This window comes from Colletotrichum higginsianum, chromosome 8 (assembly GCF_001672515.1).
Source record: "Colletotrichum higginsianum IMI 349063 chromosome 8, whole genome shotgun sequence".
NCBI classification, from domain to species: Eukaryota; Fungi; Ascomycota; class Sordariomycetes; order Glomerellales; family Glomerellaceae; genus Colletotrichum; species Colletotrichum higginsianum.
The window spans coordinates 158,828-174,388 of NC_030960.1; the positions used below are offsets into that span (position 1 = coordinate 158,828).

Here is a 15,561-nt window from a genome sequence, read left to right on the forward strand (position 1 = left end):
ATCTCTCTTCTCCTCTCCTCTCTCCTCTCTCGGCTCCTCCCACTGCGCTACCTGGCTCTAGGCAGCATTTGTCCACAGATTACTGCCACTTTTGTCTTCCAAAGATCAAAGCACAAGCAAGTGGTTGGATGAGTAGGTTTGCAGGCATTTTACAGAGCACAATGTCAGCTTGTTCCATCTGTGTGAGGTTTCCGGCAACACAGACGAAAGACGGCCCATCCCCCGCGAACCCCTCCCCCCCATCTCACGTAGCGCCAAGCAGCCCGATACGATGCGCCAAACTCTCACACATACGGGTACATATCAGGGGAGCAAAAGTGCCATGCAGGCCTTTTGTAAAGCTGGGCGCTTCCGCGTCTATCTCGGACTTGATGTCAATCACCACATCAACCACTGGCTTCCGCGTCTGACTGCCCCATCCCTGCCCCAGTTCTGCATTGACCCTCCGTGTTTGCGGTAATCTTTATTCTCACAGACAAGGTTGAGACCATCGTGCCCCCAAGGAGCCCACTTCGGTCCCCCGTTAACTAACGTAAGTGGCACCTCAACACGCGGTACCGGCTTCCTTGCCGACCTCGCAATGCCTTTTCAAGTCGGTCGGTTGCAAAGATGATGGTTGCGACGAGCTGACATCCGATGACCTGGCTGTCTACTTGGCTTTCCAGGCGTGCTGCAACATCCAAGCGTTCACCCAACGTGACATCTAGCTTTTGGCGAGAAAGCATCTTACATTGCGATTCCACGCCAACGAAGTCAATATCTCTTTGTTGAAGCCGGTGATGACATTCTCGTTTTCCATTGTTCTGTGTTACTTCTCTCCAGCATGTCACCGATGGCTCTGTCAATTCACGTTGCAGACGTACAATCGATTCGGTTTCTCGATCCACAGAGAACCCACAAGACTGGGGTCAACCAGCGCTGTACCCGCCATGGCTCTGTCTTACTAGCAACGACCCTCTCAGCGTATCCGATTGCGAATGGTAACATAGCAAGGATGCTATTACCCTATCCCAGCGTCTTGCGTCTTGCAGTCCTGACAAGCCTACCCCCCCTCCCGCCTCTCTTCTTGGCTGTCGAGATTACCCAGTAATTGGCCAATGTCTCGTCATCCCAGGTTTTCAACCCCTCTCCGTTCCCTGCGTCCTGAGCATGGTCGTACGGCGCCGAGACCTCGTAGTCGCTGTGCCTCGACTGGCGATGGATGCCCCAGTCGTCCGGACCAATCCTTTTCCGCTTGCATATCTTCTGTACACACCCCTTGATATCGGCTGCATGCCTGACCGAGAAGGTCGATCCTGTCGAGGAGGGAGCCAAGATGTCGCCCAGACGACCTAGACTGGGTATGGGTCCGAAAATCACCATGGGCACCTTGCCACCTGCCGAACTATTCGCATCATCCAAAAGTGGCAGCCCATCGTGTGGTGGCGGCCGTGAAGCACCCGGCTGGCATCTGGGCGCCGGCAATGTGGCACCGCTGATAAGCGATCTAGCAGCCTGCCGTTGTCTTCAAAAAAGGTTTAATTGTCGGCCTGTCCCACGGGCTCAAGGTGCCTTCTCGTGTCGTGGTCCTCAGCTCTCTATCCAAGTCCCATACGACATCGTCGTCGTCCGTCCAGAGCACAATGGCGAACGAGAAGAACGACGCGCCCGTCACCCCCACTGAGGTGGGGAGGACCCAAGGTCTTTTGACCGACGAGAAGCTTCCTGCTGTAAGCATCTCAACGTCTCACGGTAGCAAGTGATCGGAGCGCAGACTAACGATACCAAAGGATGCGCATACCCATGAGATTAGCCGTTTGGACTCTGAGGAACAAGTCTTCGAATCGTAAGCCGTGGACTCTCTACAAATTCTCGAGTTCCACCTCATTCTAACCTTGCATCAAGTCACCTCAACGTTACTGAGGATGATCTCATTGAGGCCAAGGCCATCGCCGCCAACCTCACACTAGAGGGAGTGCAAAAGGTCAGACAGAGTGGCCCGGAAAACCTTGCGATATGTGTAACTAACAGATGATACAGATGATGAAAAACGTTCTCAGAATCCATGATCGCGACCCCAACTTTCCTCACAGTGTTCTTATGAAGATCCACGAGTTCCTTGGTGAGCGGTTTACTAAGTCATGAGACGGATAACTGGCCCAATACTAACACCATGGCAGACAACGAGAACGTGTTCGAGAACCCCGAGAAGCACGAACAGATCATTTGGGAGATGAAGTTGGAGGCTGCCCTGATCACGAACAACAGCCCCTACTCCGAAGTTCGAGCTGTCGTCGACAACAAGGATGACCCTAATCTTCCCTGCGGAACGATCAGAGCATGGACGATCGGTGTTTTCTTCTCTGTTTTTCTGGCTTTCATCAACCAGGTGAGTGATAGGGACGGTGCTACATGGCACACTCACTCCAGTGGTTAACCTTGACATTAGCTCTTCAGTATTCGTCAACCGGCTATCAGCATCGAGTCCAATGTCGCCCAGCTGCTGGCCTTTCCTATTGGTAAGGCCTGGGAGAAGCTCATGCCAAACGTCGTCTTCACTGTCTTTGGTCACAAGCTGCCGCTCAACCCCGGACGATTCAACAAGAAGGAGCACATGCTCATCGCCATCATGGCTAACACGGCCAAGAGTCTGCCGTACACTCAGTACATTGTCTGGACACAAGTGCTTCCTCAGTACTTCAACCAACCGTACGCAAAGAGCTTCGCCTACCAAATCCTGATTGCCCTCTCCACCAACTTCATCGGATACGGTCTGGCCGGTGAGTAGCAACATATCCTGCCAGAAATTGGGCCCCCCCAAACTAACTGAATGACAGGTTTGACCCGACGATTCATTGTGTACCCCTCCTACTGCGTCTGGCCGGCCTCGCTTGTCACCATCGCCCTCAACTCAGCCCTTCACCATGAGAACAACGTTGCGGTGCCTGGACCCTTCAAGAGGCTGTACTCCATGACTCGCTACAAATTTTTCTTGTGGTCTTTCGGTGCCATGTTCATCTACTTCTGGTTCCCCAACTACCTCTTCGAGGTTCTGACCTTTTTCTCATGGATGACATGGATCTCCCCCAGCAATCACAACCTGGAGATCTTGACGGGATTCCGCAATGGCTTGGGCATGTTCAACCCCTGGCCTACCTTTGACTGGAACGTCATGTTGTTCGACAGCGTCGATCCCTTGGTAAGCAGAAACCAGCCCCCTAGTTGTTTCGACAGGACCAGAAACACCTGTGTGCCCGTGACACATTGATACTGACTTTTGGCCAGATGGTCCCGGCTTTCTCCACCTTCAACCGAACCCTCGGCATGTTCCTGCTCGGATTCGTTATCATGGGACTCTACTTTACCAACGCCTGGAACACTGCCTACCTCCCCATCAACTCCAACCGTGTCTACGACCACTTTGGCAAGCTGTACAACGTCTCGCGTGCTCTCGACGACCGCGGCATGTATGACCATGCGAAGTACATGGACTACTCGGCTGCCTACCTTGCCGCCGCCAACACTTTGGTCTACGGTGCCTTCTTCGCCATGTACGCCGCTGCTGTTACGCACGTTGCCATCTTCCACCGCTACGAGATCATGATGGGTTTCAAGAACATCTGGGCCAGCATCCGCCGTAAGAAGACTGTCCCGGAGGATGGTGACGACGGCGAGTACAAGGATGTCCACAACCGTCTCATGGCCGCCTACCCTGAAGGTAAGCACGCTTGATACAATACTGAGGAACGCACTTTAACTAACTCTCTCTCAGTTTCGGAGTGGTGGTACCTAGGAACCCTCATAGTTGCAGCTGGACTTGGTTTTGCCGGCGTCGCGGGATGGCCTACCTACACCACACCAGGCGTCGTCCCCTACGGTATCTTCTTAGCTGTCGTCTTTGTTATCCCCATCGGTATTATCAAGGCTATGACCGGTGTCGAAGTTACGCTCAACGTCTTGGCCGAGTTCATCGGTGGTATGTGGGTGGAGGGCAACGCGCTTGCCATGAACTTCTTCAAGTCCTTCGGGTAAGTCATCCGTTTCCTAACTTGCACACATGAATATTCCATGCTGACTATATCAACAGTTACGTCACCTGCGCTCACGCTGTCCACTTTGCGAACGATCTCAAGGTCGCCCACTACCTGAAGATCCCGCCTCGTCAGACCTTCGCCTGCCAGATGATTGCCACCCTCATCTCGACCTTTGTGTGCACCGCTGTCATCAACTTCCAAATTCAAATTCCCAAAGTTTGCACTCCCGAAGCGCCGATGCGTTTCTTCTGCCCCGGCCCGAACACCTTCTTCACCGCCGCCGTCCTTTGGGGCACCATCGGCCCCATCAAGGTCTTCGGTCACCAGGGACAGTACAACTATCTCCTGCTCGGCTTCCCCCTTGGAATCATCCTGCCCATCATCTTCTACTTCCTCATCAAGTGGTCTCCTAAGAACCGTTACCTCCGCCAGTTCCACCCCGTGGCCCTCTTCTACGGCGGTGTCAACTGGGCCCCCTACAGCTTCTCCTACGCCTGGCCTGCTGTTCCCATTGCGTGGCTGTCGTGGATCTATGTTAAGAACCGCTACTTGGCCTTCTGGTCCAAGTACAACTTCGTGCTTTCGGCCTCGTTCTCCGCCGGTATCGCCATTGCTGGCATTCTTATGCTCTTCACCGTGCAATGGCTCGGCGCCGATGTTGAATGGTGGGGTAACAGCCAGGTCAGTGCTGGCTGTGAGGGCAAGGCGTGCACTCTGAAGACCCTGGCCGAGGGAGAGCGATTCTACCCCTGGTGGAACCCGTCCCAGGTCCCGGCTCCTTAAGCCGCTTCATCGGTTCTTGTCTCACTGGGCTCTCCCGCTTCTTGTTGGACACTGAATGATGGTGGTTTGACATTTGGGGTTAGGCTACGGCTTGTCCGTTGGCAACGCTATTATTCGCGCACACTCGTTGGTTAAATAATTTTATGAATAGATGGGAGAGTAAGAGAGAGGGACAGAAAACCCCTCGCTTGGGCTGGCTTGTAGTTTTGAGCTGTTTTTTGATATCCATCCATGTTTGACGCGGAGGGTCACCCCTCTTACAATGACATGATAATACCAATCATTATTTTCTACTAGTAACTCGCCCATACACCATTGGTCCATCATGTTGCCCAAATATGGAAGTAGAGCAGGTGTAAGTACACAATCGAGCGGCCGGAAGTCTACTAGGAGACGTAGCAGTTGTTTGAGTGTGATAACTGGGGTAAAAACTTGATTGAGCAACTGGAAGACTGAGTTAGGCCAAGCTTCTTGTTGGCAAGATGCAAAGTTCCATATCTTTTGAATAACCATCCAAATACAAGCATCTTGGAGTCGTATACGGGAAAAGAACTACTGTGTATGCCACGATCTGGCTAGGTTTTACCAAATCAAAACGACGAAAAATGCAAGGCATGCATAGGATCTCTGCGTCAGGCAAAGGTGACTATAAACACATATCGCTCCAGAGCGGTCTGAGTGAAAAGGAAACATATTGAGCTTCACAGAGTTGTTGTTTTAATTGGATTTCCCCTTCTTTTCTGGGACTTGCAAGAGGATTGGTGTATACGAAACGATGTGTAAAAAGAGACGATGATGTTCTTTGATAAGCTTGAAGCCGTGCGGTGATTTGCAAGACACCTTGCCATCAAACTCCAGGTGCTAACCCAGCCTCACTTACATCAAATGGGCTTTGGTGCCACTACCGAATCGTTGCGTTGCAACCTTGCGTCCGCAGCGCGCACAGGAATGTTGAACATCCTTGAACGATGTTATAGCGTAGGGAATGAACACACCGATGACGGTGGTGCAGAAGAACATGGCGGCCATCCAGCTGGAACGAGCGGTAAGCACGATATCGTAAGAACAGAAAGCAGAACATTGCCACTCACTGGGATCCCTTCCCGACCACGTGGTCAGTGTTGGTGGGTAAAACCGCCCTGCACCCAGGGCACTCGATTAAGGCCGGCCATCTCTTCAGGAGGGCAACAGGCAGAACATTGGACTGAGCCGTTGACCCAACAGCTTGCCCATGATGGCATGACCAAGCGATATGACAATGGCTAGCGTTGCAAGCGCTGGCGTTTGCGCAAGCAGTCGAAGAGGCAGGAGTGTGCATGGCTTGGTATTGGGGCAGAGGGGATCGAATGCTCGAGTCTTCGGGAGGCTGGGCTTGGGCCATGGTTTCTAATGAATGTTATCAACTCGAGGAACTTCAAGGATGCCCGGAAGCCTTACCAAAGTAAGTCTTGTTCATGTCTAGACTCAGAAGAATATCTAGGGCCACGACTGGATGTTCGCTTTTTCCTCTCCGATCACAAGGCCAGAAAATTCGAGGGAGGGAACGGCGCATTTAAGTAGAGAGGTGTATCGCAGAAACCGAAGTCTTGTTACCCAATCCTCATAACCCATCGTTCGTGTCGCTATGAAACATTACAGTCTTACATGCGTCAGATGTATGGAGGCGTTAAGGTCCTACCAACAAGAGCTCCGGCCTTCTTCTTTTCAGCCAATTGCATGACGAGGGAAATCCCGCTGTCGGGCACAGTGGACGGTTCCCCTCCATTTGGCTTCCCTGATTAAATGTCTTCGTTTCCCTTTCCGGCCGATGGAATCCTTCGGGAACAGAAGTAGTGCTCTAAATGCTGCTGCCTAAACGCCCCAAAATAGCAATAGAAGCTCGTGTTGCTTGCCGACCCCCAACCAACCAGTTAGTACATGCATGCCAAGTACTACGATGCGTGTCCTCCGAGCTCTCAGTGGCCTGCTCGTATCGTGTAGCGAGAAGGGGTTCGACGGGACGACCTGTTATTTCATGGCTTTCCGGAACGAGTCAAGGGACGAAGTTCGTGACACAGCGGGCTTGGCGGCGGATATCACCGATTTGTTCGGTCTCGATCGGCAGTCTGATAACAAAGGATTCTAATATCGAGGATGGAAAAAGGGAAGAAGAGTAGCCTGTTTTTCCTTGACGAGCCAAGGCAACGGTGAGCATCGTGGGGAGGACAAACGTTTATAAACACAACCGTAAAATGCAATGACTGAACGCCCCATGGAAGTGTTCATGTATGAGGTGTGTGTTCCAGATGCTGGCTCTGGGAGGGCCTGACGTTGGATCAGAACCCTTGACATTTCCCACGCCCACTGGTAGGTGACGCGGCAACCTGTCGCAGCAACTCATTCATGACCTGGGACGGGTCTTCAGTTCACGTCATGGAATCAACACATGCAGCCAAGACATCGTTTCCGGTAAAACTGCCTGAATCAGAATGCACAACAATCATTGGTATTTGGCTCACTTACTTTGATGGCTTTTACTTTTAAGCCCGAGATGCCGTTGCGTGTTTTGGGTCTGAACTGAAATCATGTCCCAAGAAACTTGACCCAACCCAAAAATCAGAAATCGAGACTCTGAGCTTTGAATAGCAGTCTTATTTCCATCATCGCTTTCAAGCATAGGATCAAACGAATTCTTCAGAAGAAAGGAGTGTTCGTTACTTGAATATTACAGTATACTTTAGGTGGCCTTACACTGGACCCTTGCTATCTTGGAGAACATCCTTCCACCATTCTTCATGTCCCTCTGACTTACATAAGCCATCCCAATCAGCTTCTATCAGGCCTTTATCCCTCAGGTTCTGGTTAAATATGCGAGTTTTTCTCTTCATGGTGTCCGCCTCCGGCGCTCCGTACACGAGATCTTCCACGCCATCTCGCCCCGGAATCTTGAGCAGCGGTTTCAAAGTCTTCTTTGGTTTCGCTTGCACCTCCAACAGCTGTCGAAGATAAGGAAAGAACCAGTTGTTTTTCCACCAGTCCCGTAGTCTCTCCTCTTTCAGTCCGTTGCGATGCGCATTGTGATGCACCATCACCGGCACAGAGGTGCTCCAGAAGTCCGTGTACAGCGGGAGGTCATTCCAGCCCAGGTGGATGTTGATGCCGGTCTCCTCGAGGGGACTGCGCATCCCAATCATGTCCTCCGGAACACCGGAGACTCTTGGTGGGATAATGCCCCTTTCTGCTGCGGCATCTCGAAGTGCGGAGCCATTGCTCAGCACGACATAGAGGCCGTCAACCTCTTCGAACACAGTGGGAGTGAATAGGTCTTGAATATAGTCCAACCCAACGCCGAAATCGTTTTCCTGTTGCTCCTTGGCCGCATCTTCCGGATGTTCGGTCTGGTTCTTGACCCACTGGGCGTGATCCTTTCGTTTCAAAGTCCGCCAAATTTCTTGCTCGCCAAATATCTCGGCAAAGATGCCTTGGTCGCTGAATATGTTTAGACCGGCAGCGCGCTTGGCTACAACCTTCTCTTGGGCACGGCGAAGCATGCGTCGCATCTCACCGACGGGGCCGATGATGCTGCCGCTGTTGACATAGCGCGGGCGGCGATCGTGCATCTGGTCCGGGTCTTCGTCCGTGTGCGGGCCGTACATGTCTTTTCTTGCGCTAGACTCGGGAAGTTGGTCGCAGTGAGGGTCGGAGCCGAGGCTGGCATCAGGCCAGCACTTCTTCTGAGTCGAAATGATGATGGACTGCCGTGGCGTGAGGCTCCTCTTACTGGAGTCGGAAGAGAACCATGAACGGGGCTCACTCCACTCCTTGCGAATGCGCTCGTCTGCGGCATGGTTCTGTGCCATATATCGTCGGATTAGGATAGAAGGTGGAAGCTGAAACCAGACATCATAAGCATCGACGATAAGGACGAGGTCGTCGGGTCCAAGGCGCTCGTCTTCAGGGGCATCGTCGGACGTGATGGCGTCCAGAAAATCGAGAGAGCCGTCAATCTTGCCGAGATGGGAGTCGCCGAATCCGCCGGGGCCCTTGTTGAAGTCGCGGCCCCAGTTCACGATGACGGGACTGGGATAGCCAGAAACAAGCGCCGACATAAGCATCTTGCAGAGGTTGGGCGACGGGCTATCTGCAGGAACGATTATTCGGAGGCGCCGAGAGCCGCCCTTTTCTATCGAAGAAAGAGGTGCCAGCCCGTTTCCTTGGGGACTCACATGGGAACCCCTTATATCCGTGTGGCTCTGGCTGTGTTAGGGGCATGCCATGTCGACAGAGTAGAGGCAACTCACGACGGTGAAAAGCAAACCAGAAAAGAGCAACAAAGGAGCTACAAGAGCAAGCATGGCCTTGGGTGAGAGCCTTTGGAGCCTTCTCGAGAAACAAGATCCCAGGGGCGGGGTCGGAGACCGCAAGGCTTCAGCGTCACCCTCGGTGGTCAGCTTGCTGTAAGCCGGCGAGCGTGGGCTACGCGCCCATGCCAAGGCACCGGCCGCCAAGTCTTTGACGGCCGACATCTTTGGCTTATGTGGATAGCAAGAGGAGGGAACGTGTTGAGATATGCGGAGCAGCTAAAACGTCGTGAAGAAGCATGGCAATTATAATCGACAACTCGCGGGGGGCACAGGCAACAAAGGAACGCAATCCCGCGTTATTGGGTTAGATGGCAGAGGGGACGGGGACGCATCATCTCTTTTATTCAGCAGAGGATTCTGGGCAGTGTTGTCCGATGACTGGATGGCAACCTCTGTCTCTTGACGTTCGTCCGCATGAAAAGCCCCTGGGCAAAGGGTTGGCATCGGATTTGCCGCTCCGAGCTGGATGAAGGACCAACTGATGGGGCGTTATCCCTGCATGTGAACCCAAGACATTATGAGCCGAGACGGAAGCGGCCTGTCGTGATGCCCCCAACCCGTCCGGGCCTGTCCAGGCCATCCCGGCTTGCATCGGATCATTCCGATCCCATCAATGTATCAGCCCGACTCATGATCCCTTCATTTGAATCATAATACCTTCGTTCACCTGGGTATATAGATCCCAGCAGACCCTTTCTTTTATATGCTTAGTCCTAGAGAAGAAGAGGCACTTAAAGATACGATTCCTGCGCCCCATGCTCATGGCACGGTCCGAGTTGGTGTGGCCACTGGGATGGCCTACGTCCTATCATAGGACAGGTGGTAATGCCCAGGACTTGTCGTCAGTCTTAAATAAGGCCTTATGCGTTATGGCCAACGGATCATTGGGTATCGACGGAGCAGGATGCTAATGTGATGACGATGTCCACCCAAGCGCGGCTTCGGATAGCTGCAGCCCAGAACTTGACGGGGCGTTGTTATTCTGAGTCTCTTTAAGTAGCCTAGACTCGGTTGATATCTTGGCTTGACGTAGAGATGGGCAGGCTGACACTTCAATGCGATTGATACGACGGGAGCTAACTGATGAAATTCTCTGAAGAGATTGAAGTCCTAGACGCCTTGAGATGAACGGACGAAGAATTCGAAGACACAAAAGAGCATAGTTGTGTCACCCCCTCTCCTCTCTCTCACTTCACGCTCATATCCGTGGCATCCGAGTAGGTGTGCGGGGCACCGTCAGCGAACACGTCCACAAGCAACCAAAGGGGCATAAGAGAGCATTGGCGTTGCTTTTTATTCGACGTCGAAGACACACCGAAGCCCTTGCTTAACAGGATCGGTTCAGCCCAAAATCCCTGCGCCACAACCCGCCCAATTGTGCGTCATTGTCGTGCATGGCTTAACTCTAGCAAACGCCACTTTTGTGTCCCTTTCCTCCCTGCAAGAAGCTTGGGGTTTACGCTGGTGGATACCATTGGTGATGAAGTCTCTCCCCCCTCCGGACCAGACTCCCAAATCCCCATTGAATCGCTCTCGACCTCAGGACCAGTTCGCTGTTGGATCACTTCCCGCTTGACCTTGGCCGAAGCCGAAGCCGTACGTCTCCGGCTGCAACGGTTGTGGCCCAAGAGGACTCCCAGGTTTGCCACTCTCCAAGGGAGTGCCGAGAAGGTGGGCAAGTCTCGTTATGAGACGTTGATCTCGGTTGGGCAAGGTCCCCATCAGTCCCTGGACGAGATACATGGGATGGGTTGCGGCTCCAAGCAGCGCTTGTAAGACCTAGGTGTCAAAAAGCTGTCAGCCGTGGCCGCGGAAACCAAAACTGCATCACGGCTGATGTCTCACCTGCGCGTCCTCACTGAGATTGAAACCTGGTATTAGTGGCACACCGGGGCCGTCGTTGACCACGAGGTTCTGGGCGTGCATCATGTTCTGCGCATCGTCGACGGCACGTTGCGCGGTCCTTTGCAAGAAGGCGCACGCCGTCAAGACGCGCTTCAGGTCGCAGCCTTCCGACTTTTCGAACTTCTGGAGGAAATGGGCAAAGCTTCTTGTCGCCGCCAAGTCGCCGCGAGCACGGGAGCAGCCTGGGTTCTCGAGCACATCCGTCAAGAGTGTCAGACTGGCGCACAGAGGATAGCAGAGAATTCGCCTGCCGACTTCAGTCAAGTGTCTCAGAGGAAGGCAAGGTTTCACGCGCAAGACTTACCACAAGTCGGCATATTGTGGCGTGGAGATGGTTCGAAATAGCCTGATGGTCGCGTGCGCCGCCATCCGACATCGCTTCTGCGAAAAAGAAAGCTGGATGTAGGGCATCTCGAACCCGCCGGACGTCCCCACGAGTACGGCCATTGTCGGGTATTGGTTGTGTCGTCTCGCAGCCCAGTGCACCATCATCGTGCACCTGAAGAATGCCAAGTGCAGATTCAAGTTGTCGGGAGCGATGTCCGGGCTCGCCGTCCGGGGCTCATACGATGGCTGGAGTTCAGCAGGCAGGCTTGACCTCCATTCTTCAAGGAGAGCATCAAGGTCGATGATGGCCTTGACTAGATCGTCATCTGTGAGTCGAAGGCCTTTCGCTGTGTACAGCCGTCTCCGGATAGAGGATTCCACCATGGCAAGCTTCGCTCTCAGGTTCAGCACATCGACACCGTCTCCGCGGCCGCTTGGTAGCTCTGTCTCGATATCGTCGTCGTCTTGTATAGAATCAAGCCCGTGGTTCAGACCCATCTCTTTTTCAAGGATGTACGCCGCCCAGAACACGCGACTTCGCGCCTCCACATCCTGTACGCACATTGACATCATGACACAAGGCTGTCTATGCAGGCCGATGCTCTGCGATAGTCTCACCGCGGCTGACGACAGCAGAGCCGCCGTCCTCGTGCACGTGGTTCCCTGCATGAACACTGCCATGGCGACTATGCCCTGCACGGCCAAGAGGTCGGTACCCTTGACCATCAACTCCGTCAGGCCGGAGAAAGCGTTTTTGAAAAAGGGCCAAGCAAGTTGGCAGACTTCCTGGAATGCGTTGTTGATGGACTTTCGCCGAGTCCCGACAGAGATAACAGCATTCATGTACGCCCAGCCGGATGTGTTGTTAAAGGTGTTCTCGGCCTCTGGCAGCTTCTCGAAATGACGGACGAAATAATGAAAGTTGAGAAGGGGGTAATTATCGATGACGTCGTCATACAGAGGCATCAAAATCGTGATGGCCTCTTCTCTCTCGAGGCGAGGCGTAAAGACCTGTCTGTTGAATGTAGAGCAGTAAGATGCAGTATTGACCTCTCGCATTCGGCTTGCAATGACGGCAAACACAGGCATCTTGTTTGAGAGCTGCTTCGGCGGTTCTGGGATATCCCGAGGCGGGGGCGCAGGCGTCTGGCTGCCTCGTTGATCCGACTGTTCGCTAGAGTTTTGGGACATACGAGGTATCGATGGTCCCGGTTCATCGACCATCAGATGGTCTGTTGATGCCTGGGCAAAACCCGCTTGCTGAGCGTCGGTGCTGGGGTTGGGTCCAGCAGTTGTGCCAGACGTCACGGGCGGACCGGCGAACACAGACACGGACGCGGCGTCAGTTTCTGAAGGGGACACCCTCGTTGGCGGCGCACCCGGCCTCGGAAGCCCAGCCTGGCTAAGAACAGCCTCCATTTTGGAAAGCCGCTCTTCAAGGGCTTGGATGTACATTTTGCTCCAAGAAAGTTAGCCCAAACTCGCGATCAAATTGCATGGACAGAGAAAAAAGAAATTGCACAATACCTCCGGCCTGGACCACGGCGCCTCTGCATCTGTTGATACACGCACTCGTTGTTGCGGTTGACACAAGGAGTGCACGATGGCGTCATTCCATCACACTTGATCTTTTTAGACTGGCATCTTAGACAAGCCTTTGTTGCATCTGTCAGTCCCTAGCCCACCGTACGTCCCGTTGGTTCATGAATCAAACTAGCCTTGGCAATGCGTGACGCTCTGTCCCGCGTCCGTCCGCTTTGAACAGACTCTGTATCCATGGTGTCCATGATGATGCGTGTATGTGTGGAGAATCCCGATAGACTACTCCGGGCCGGTCACTTTGTCCTTCTCGGCCGTTTCGGGGATGTAAACCGGAGAGAAAGACCCACCCGAGGCCGGTGCAGCGGTGCGGCGTGGCGGCGTGGCTGGCAGGAATTCGGCCTCGAATAGCAACCCGAAAGTCCGCCTTCTAGAAATGTGAGCTCAAAATCGAACCAAGATCTCGGATTCAAATCAGGCCATCAGGAAAGATCTCTTTGCATGGGAGAAATGAAAGCTGAAGAGGAAGAAGTTTCATGATTGGCCAGGTCACGTAATACCGGAAGTAAATTGCATCCGTGCTAATCATTAGGTAAGTCCGGTCGAAGTCCGCTGAGCCCACCGACCAGGAACTTCCCGTGGGCAATCTACGCCACGTGGAAAGGCGCTGTGGCGTTGCTCCGCTTATGGATCGTTGGCATGTTGGCGGATGTATTTTGTGGCGGTCGAAGAAGGCCTCGCTCACCTACCTAGTTACAGTTACCCTTACTCGTCATACAGCACACGTGAGACGGAAAGCAGGGAGAACGACCAACTCTTCTTTTTACCTGCTAGCGCTGGTAGTTCCTGTGCCAATGACTAACGTTATTGAGACTTAAAGGGGCTACATACTTTCCGAAGTGTGGGCCGAGTACGAGAAGGCGGAACGACACCTTTGCTTAGGTACCTGTCTCGTTCTGTTGGTAGGCGCGGTTGTCAGCCAAGCCAATTGTATCCGCCATATGCGCGCCCTTAAGCTTTAATAACATCCGCTTCCATATGATTAGGTGATGAGGATCACAAAGTCCGCTGCCAAAAGGTCTAAGTAACAGACTTTGTACACCCGCCGGCGTTGTCAAAAGTGCACATATAAGAACAAGAGTCGTGGCTGCAAACCATCAACTCTCTTGACTTCAGTCTGCCCACCGTTTGAATCAAGAGCATTATTCCCAACTTTCTAGCCATCGCCCATTATTCTAACATTTTTCCATAACATCGATTTAAAATGGTCGTCGTTGCAGTTGCTGGAGGTACCGGAAACGTTGGCCGGACTTTAGTTGAGGCCATTGTCGCCGCTGGCAAACATGAGGTCAAGATTCTCGCTAGAAAGGTATTGGGCTATTGCTTTTGCTTGATCACCATAGACTATTGAAAGGTGGGCTAACCTGATGCAAGGAAAACCCTGACTTGGAGAAGAAGCTTGGAGCTTCCATCATCGCTGTCGACTATGCGGACATTGAGGCCACAACCAAGGTCCTCGAAGACAACAACGTTCACACCGTCATCTCCGCCATTAATATGATGCCCCCGACAGGCGAAGCTCCCAAGGAGTTTGAACTGATCCGTGCCGCCGATGCATCAACGACAACCAAAAGGTTCATCACTAGCGGCTGGGGCGTGCCCCATACTGAGCAGTGAGTCTCAAATGAACCTAGCATCAAGACGTCAAACATACACTGACCTCCTCCATAGACAAGGCAGTCAACTGCCCTCAATTCCTAACAAGCTCAAAGCTAAGGCTCTGCTGAAAGAGACCAAAGGCCTCGAGTACACAGTCATCCACAACGGATACTTCTTGGACTACTGGGCAACGCCTGCCATCCCGTCCAACATGACTCCTTTCACACTCGTCCTCGACATCCCAAACAACGTTGCGACCATCCCTGGGTCTGGCAACACTCCGGTTGCATTCACTCACACCGCAGACGTGAGCAAGTTTGTCGCCGCCGCTTTGGACCTCGAGAAGTGGGAGCCTGAGACATTCATTGTTGGTGATAAGGTCACCTGGAACGAGTTTCTTCAGCATGCGGAGGCTGCCAAGGGTATGTAAAAGCCGCTGGGTAACCCTGCTTTAATGTGTTCCAAGCTAATTGTGGTCGACATCAGGCACGAAGTTCAAGGTCACCTACGACAGTGTCGACAAGTTGAAGACTGGTCAGGTGACGGAGCTCCCTTCCCATGTTCCTGTGTATCCCTTCTTCCCCAAGGAGGCTTTGCAGGGCATGGCTTCCCTGTTTGGTCAGTGGTTCGAGGACGGAGTTTTTGACCTCCCCCCTGCTGGTACCAAGACTCTCAACGAGGTTTTCCCCGAAATCAAAGCCTGGACTGTCAAGGACATTCTCAACGCTGCTTGGAAGAAGGCCTAGTTGCACGCAGCCGAGATAAGATAGCTCAGAGTTTGAATAAAACAGGTGAAATTCTATGAGGCCGTACGGAACTAGGACTAGCCCGGGGTGATCTTTCACCCAAGGATATTTGGAATGAAACCATGATCTGACACAGGATGCGTTGGGATACTGAGGGATTTAGAATAGCGCAAGAACACAGAAAGCAATACGACTCGTATGAAAGTCGTATACCGTTCGCTGAACCTCTACGAGACTCCAAATTCA

The 15,561-nt window shown here is 52.9% G+C and overlaps 5 protein-coding genes across 5 annotated transcripts; 2 read left to right on the forward strand and 3 right to left on the reverse strand.

Annotated features, from left to right (window-relative positions):
* Window positions 1-1,622: 1,622 nt before the first annotated feature.
* Window positions 1,623-4,796, forward strand: CH63R_11061 (Opt oligopeptide transporter; the record flags this gene model as incomplete). The annotated part of the gene is made up of 10 exons (XM_018306035.1): window positions 1,623-1,709; window positions 1,770-1,825; window positions 1,885-1,963; window positions 2,020-2,101; window positions 2,160-2,368; window positions 2,429-2,759; window positions 2,817-3,178; window positions 3,265-3,697; window positions 3,752-4,007; window positions 4,067-4,796. 10 exons carry the CDS (start codon window positions 1,623-1,625, stop codon window positions 4,794-4,796), a joined length of 2,625 nt encoding a protein of 874 aa, XP_018152876.1.
* Window positions 4,797-5,672: 876 nt separating this feature from the next.
* Window positions 5,673-6,348, reverse strand: CH63R_11062 (Litaf-like zinc finger domain-containing protein; the record flags this gene model as incomplete). The annotated part of the gene is made up of 3 exons (XM_018306036.1): window positions 5,673-5,829; window positions 5,888-6,182; window positions 6,234-6,348. The coding sequence occupies 3 exons, from the start codon at window positions 6,346-6,348 to the stop codon at window positions 5,673-5,675; spliced, it is 567 nt and encodes a 188-aa protein (XP_018152877.1).
* A 1,174-nt stretch (window positions 6,349-7,522) lies between these two features.
* Window positions 7,523-9,301, reverse strand: CH63R_11063 (uncharacterized protein; the record flags this gene model as incomplete). Its single annotated transcript, XM_018306037.1, has 3 exons — window positions 7,523-8,916; window positions 9,002-9,026; window positions 9,077-9,301. 3 exons carry the CDS (start codon window positions 9,299-9,301, stop codon window positions 7,523-7,525), a joined length of 1,644 nt encoding a protein of 547 aa, XP_018152878.1.
* Window positions 9,302-10,678: 1,377 nt separating this feature from the next.
* On the reverse strand, window positions 10,679-13,158 carry CH63R_11064 (Fungal specific transcription factor; the record flags this gene model as incomplete). Its single annotated transcript, XM_018306038.1, has 5 exons — window positions 10,679-10,918; window positions 10,985-11,291; window positions 11,349-12,830; window positions 12,899-13,026; window positions 13,090-13,158. The coding sequence occupies 5 exons, from the start codon at window positions 13,156-13,158 to the stop codon at window positions 10,679-10,681; spliced, it is 2,226 nt and encodes a 741-aa protein (XP_018152879.1).
* A 1,016-nt stretch (window positions 13,159-14,174) lies between these two features.
* Window positions 14,175-15,315, forward strand: CH63R_11065 (Nmra-like family protein; the record flags this gene model as incomplete). The annotated part of the gene is made up of 4 exons (XM_018306039.1): window positions 14,175-14,279; window positions 14,345-14,583; window positions 14,642-14,991; window positions 15,056-15,315. 4 exons carry the CDS (start codon window positions 14,175-14,177, stop codon window positions 15,313-15,315), a joined length of 954 nt encoding a protein of 317 aa, XP_018152880.1.
* Between the last annotated feature and the right edge of the window lie 246 nt (window positions 15,316-15,561).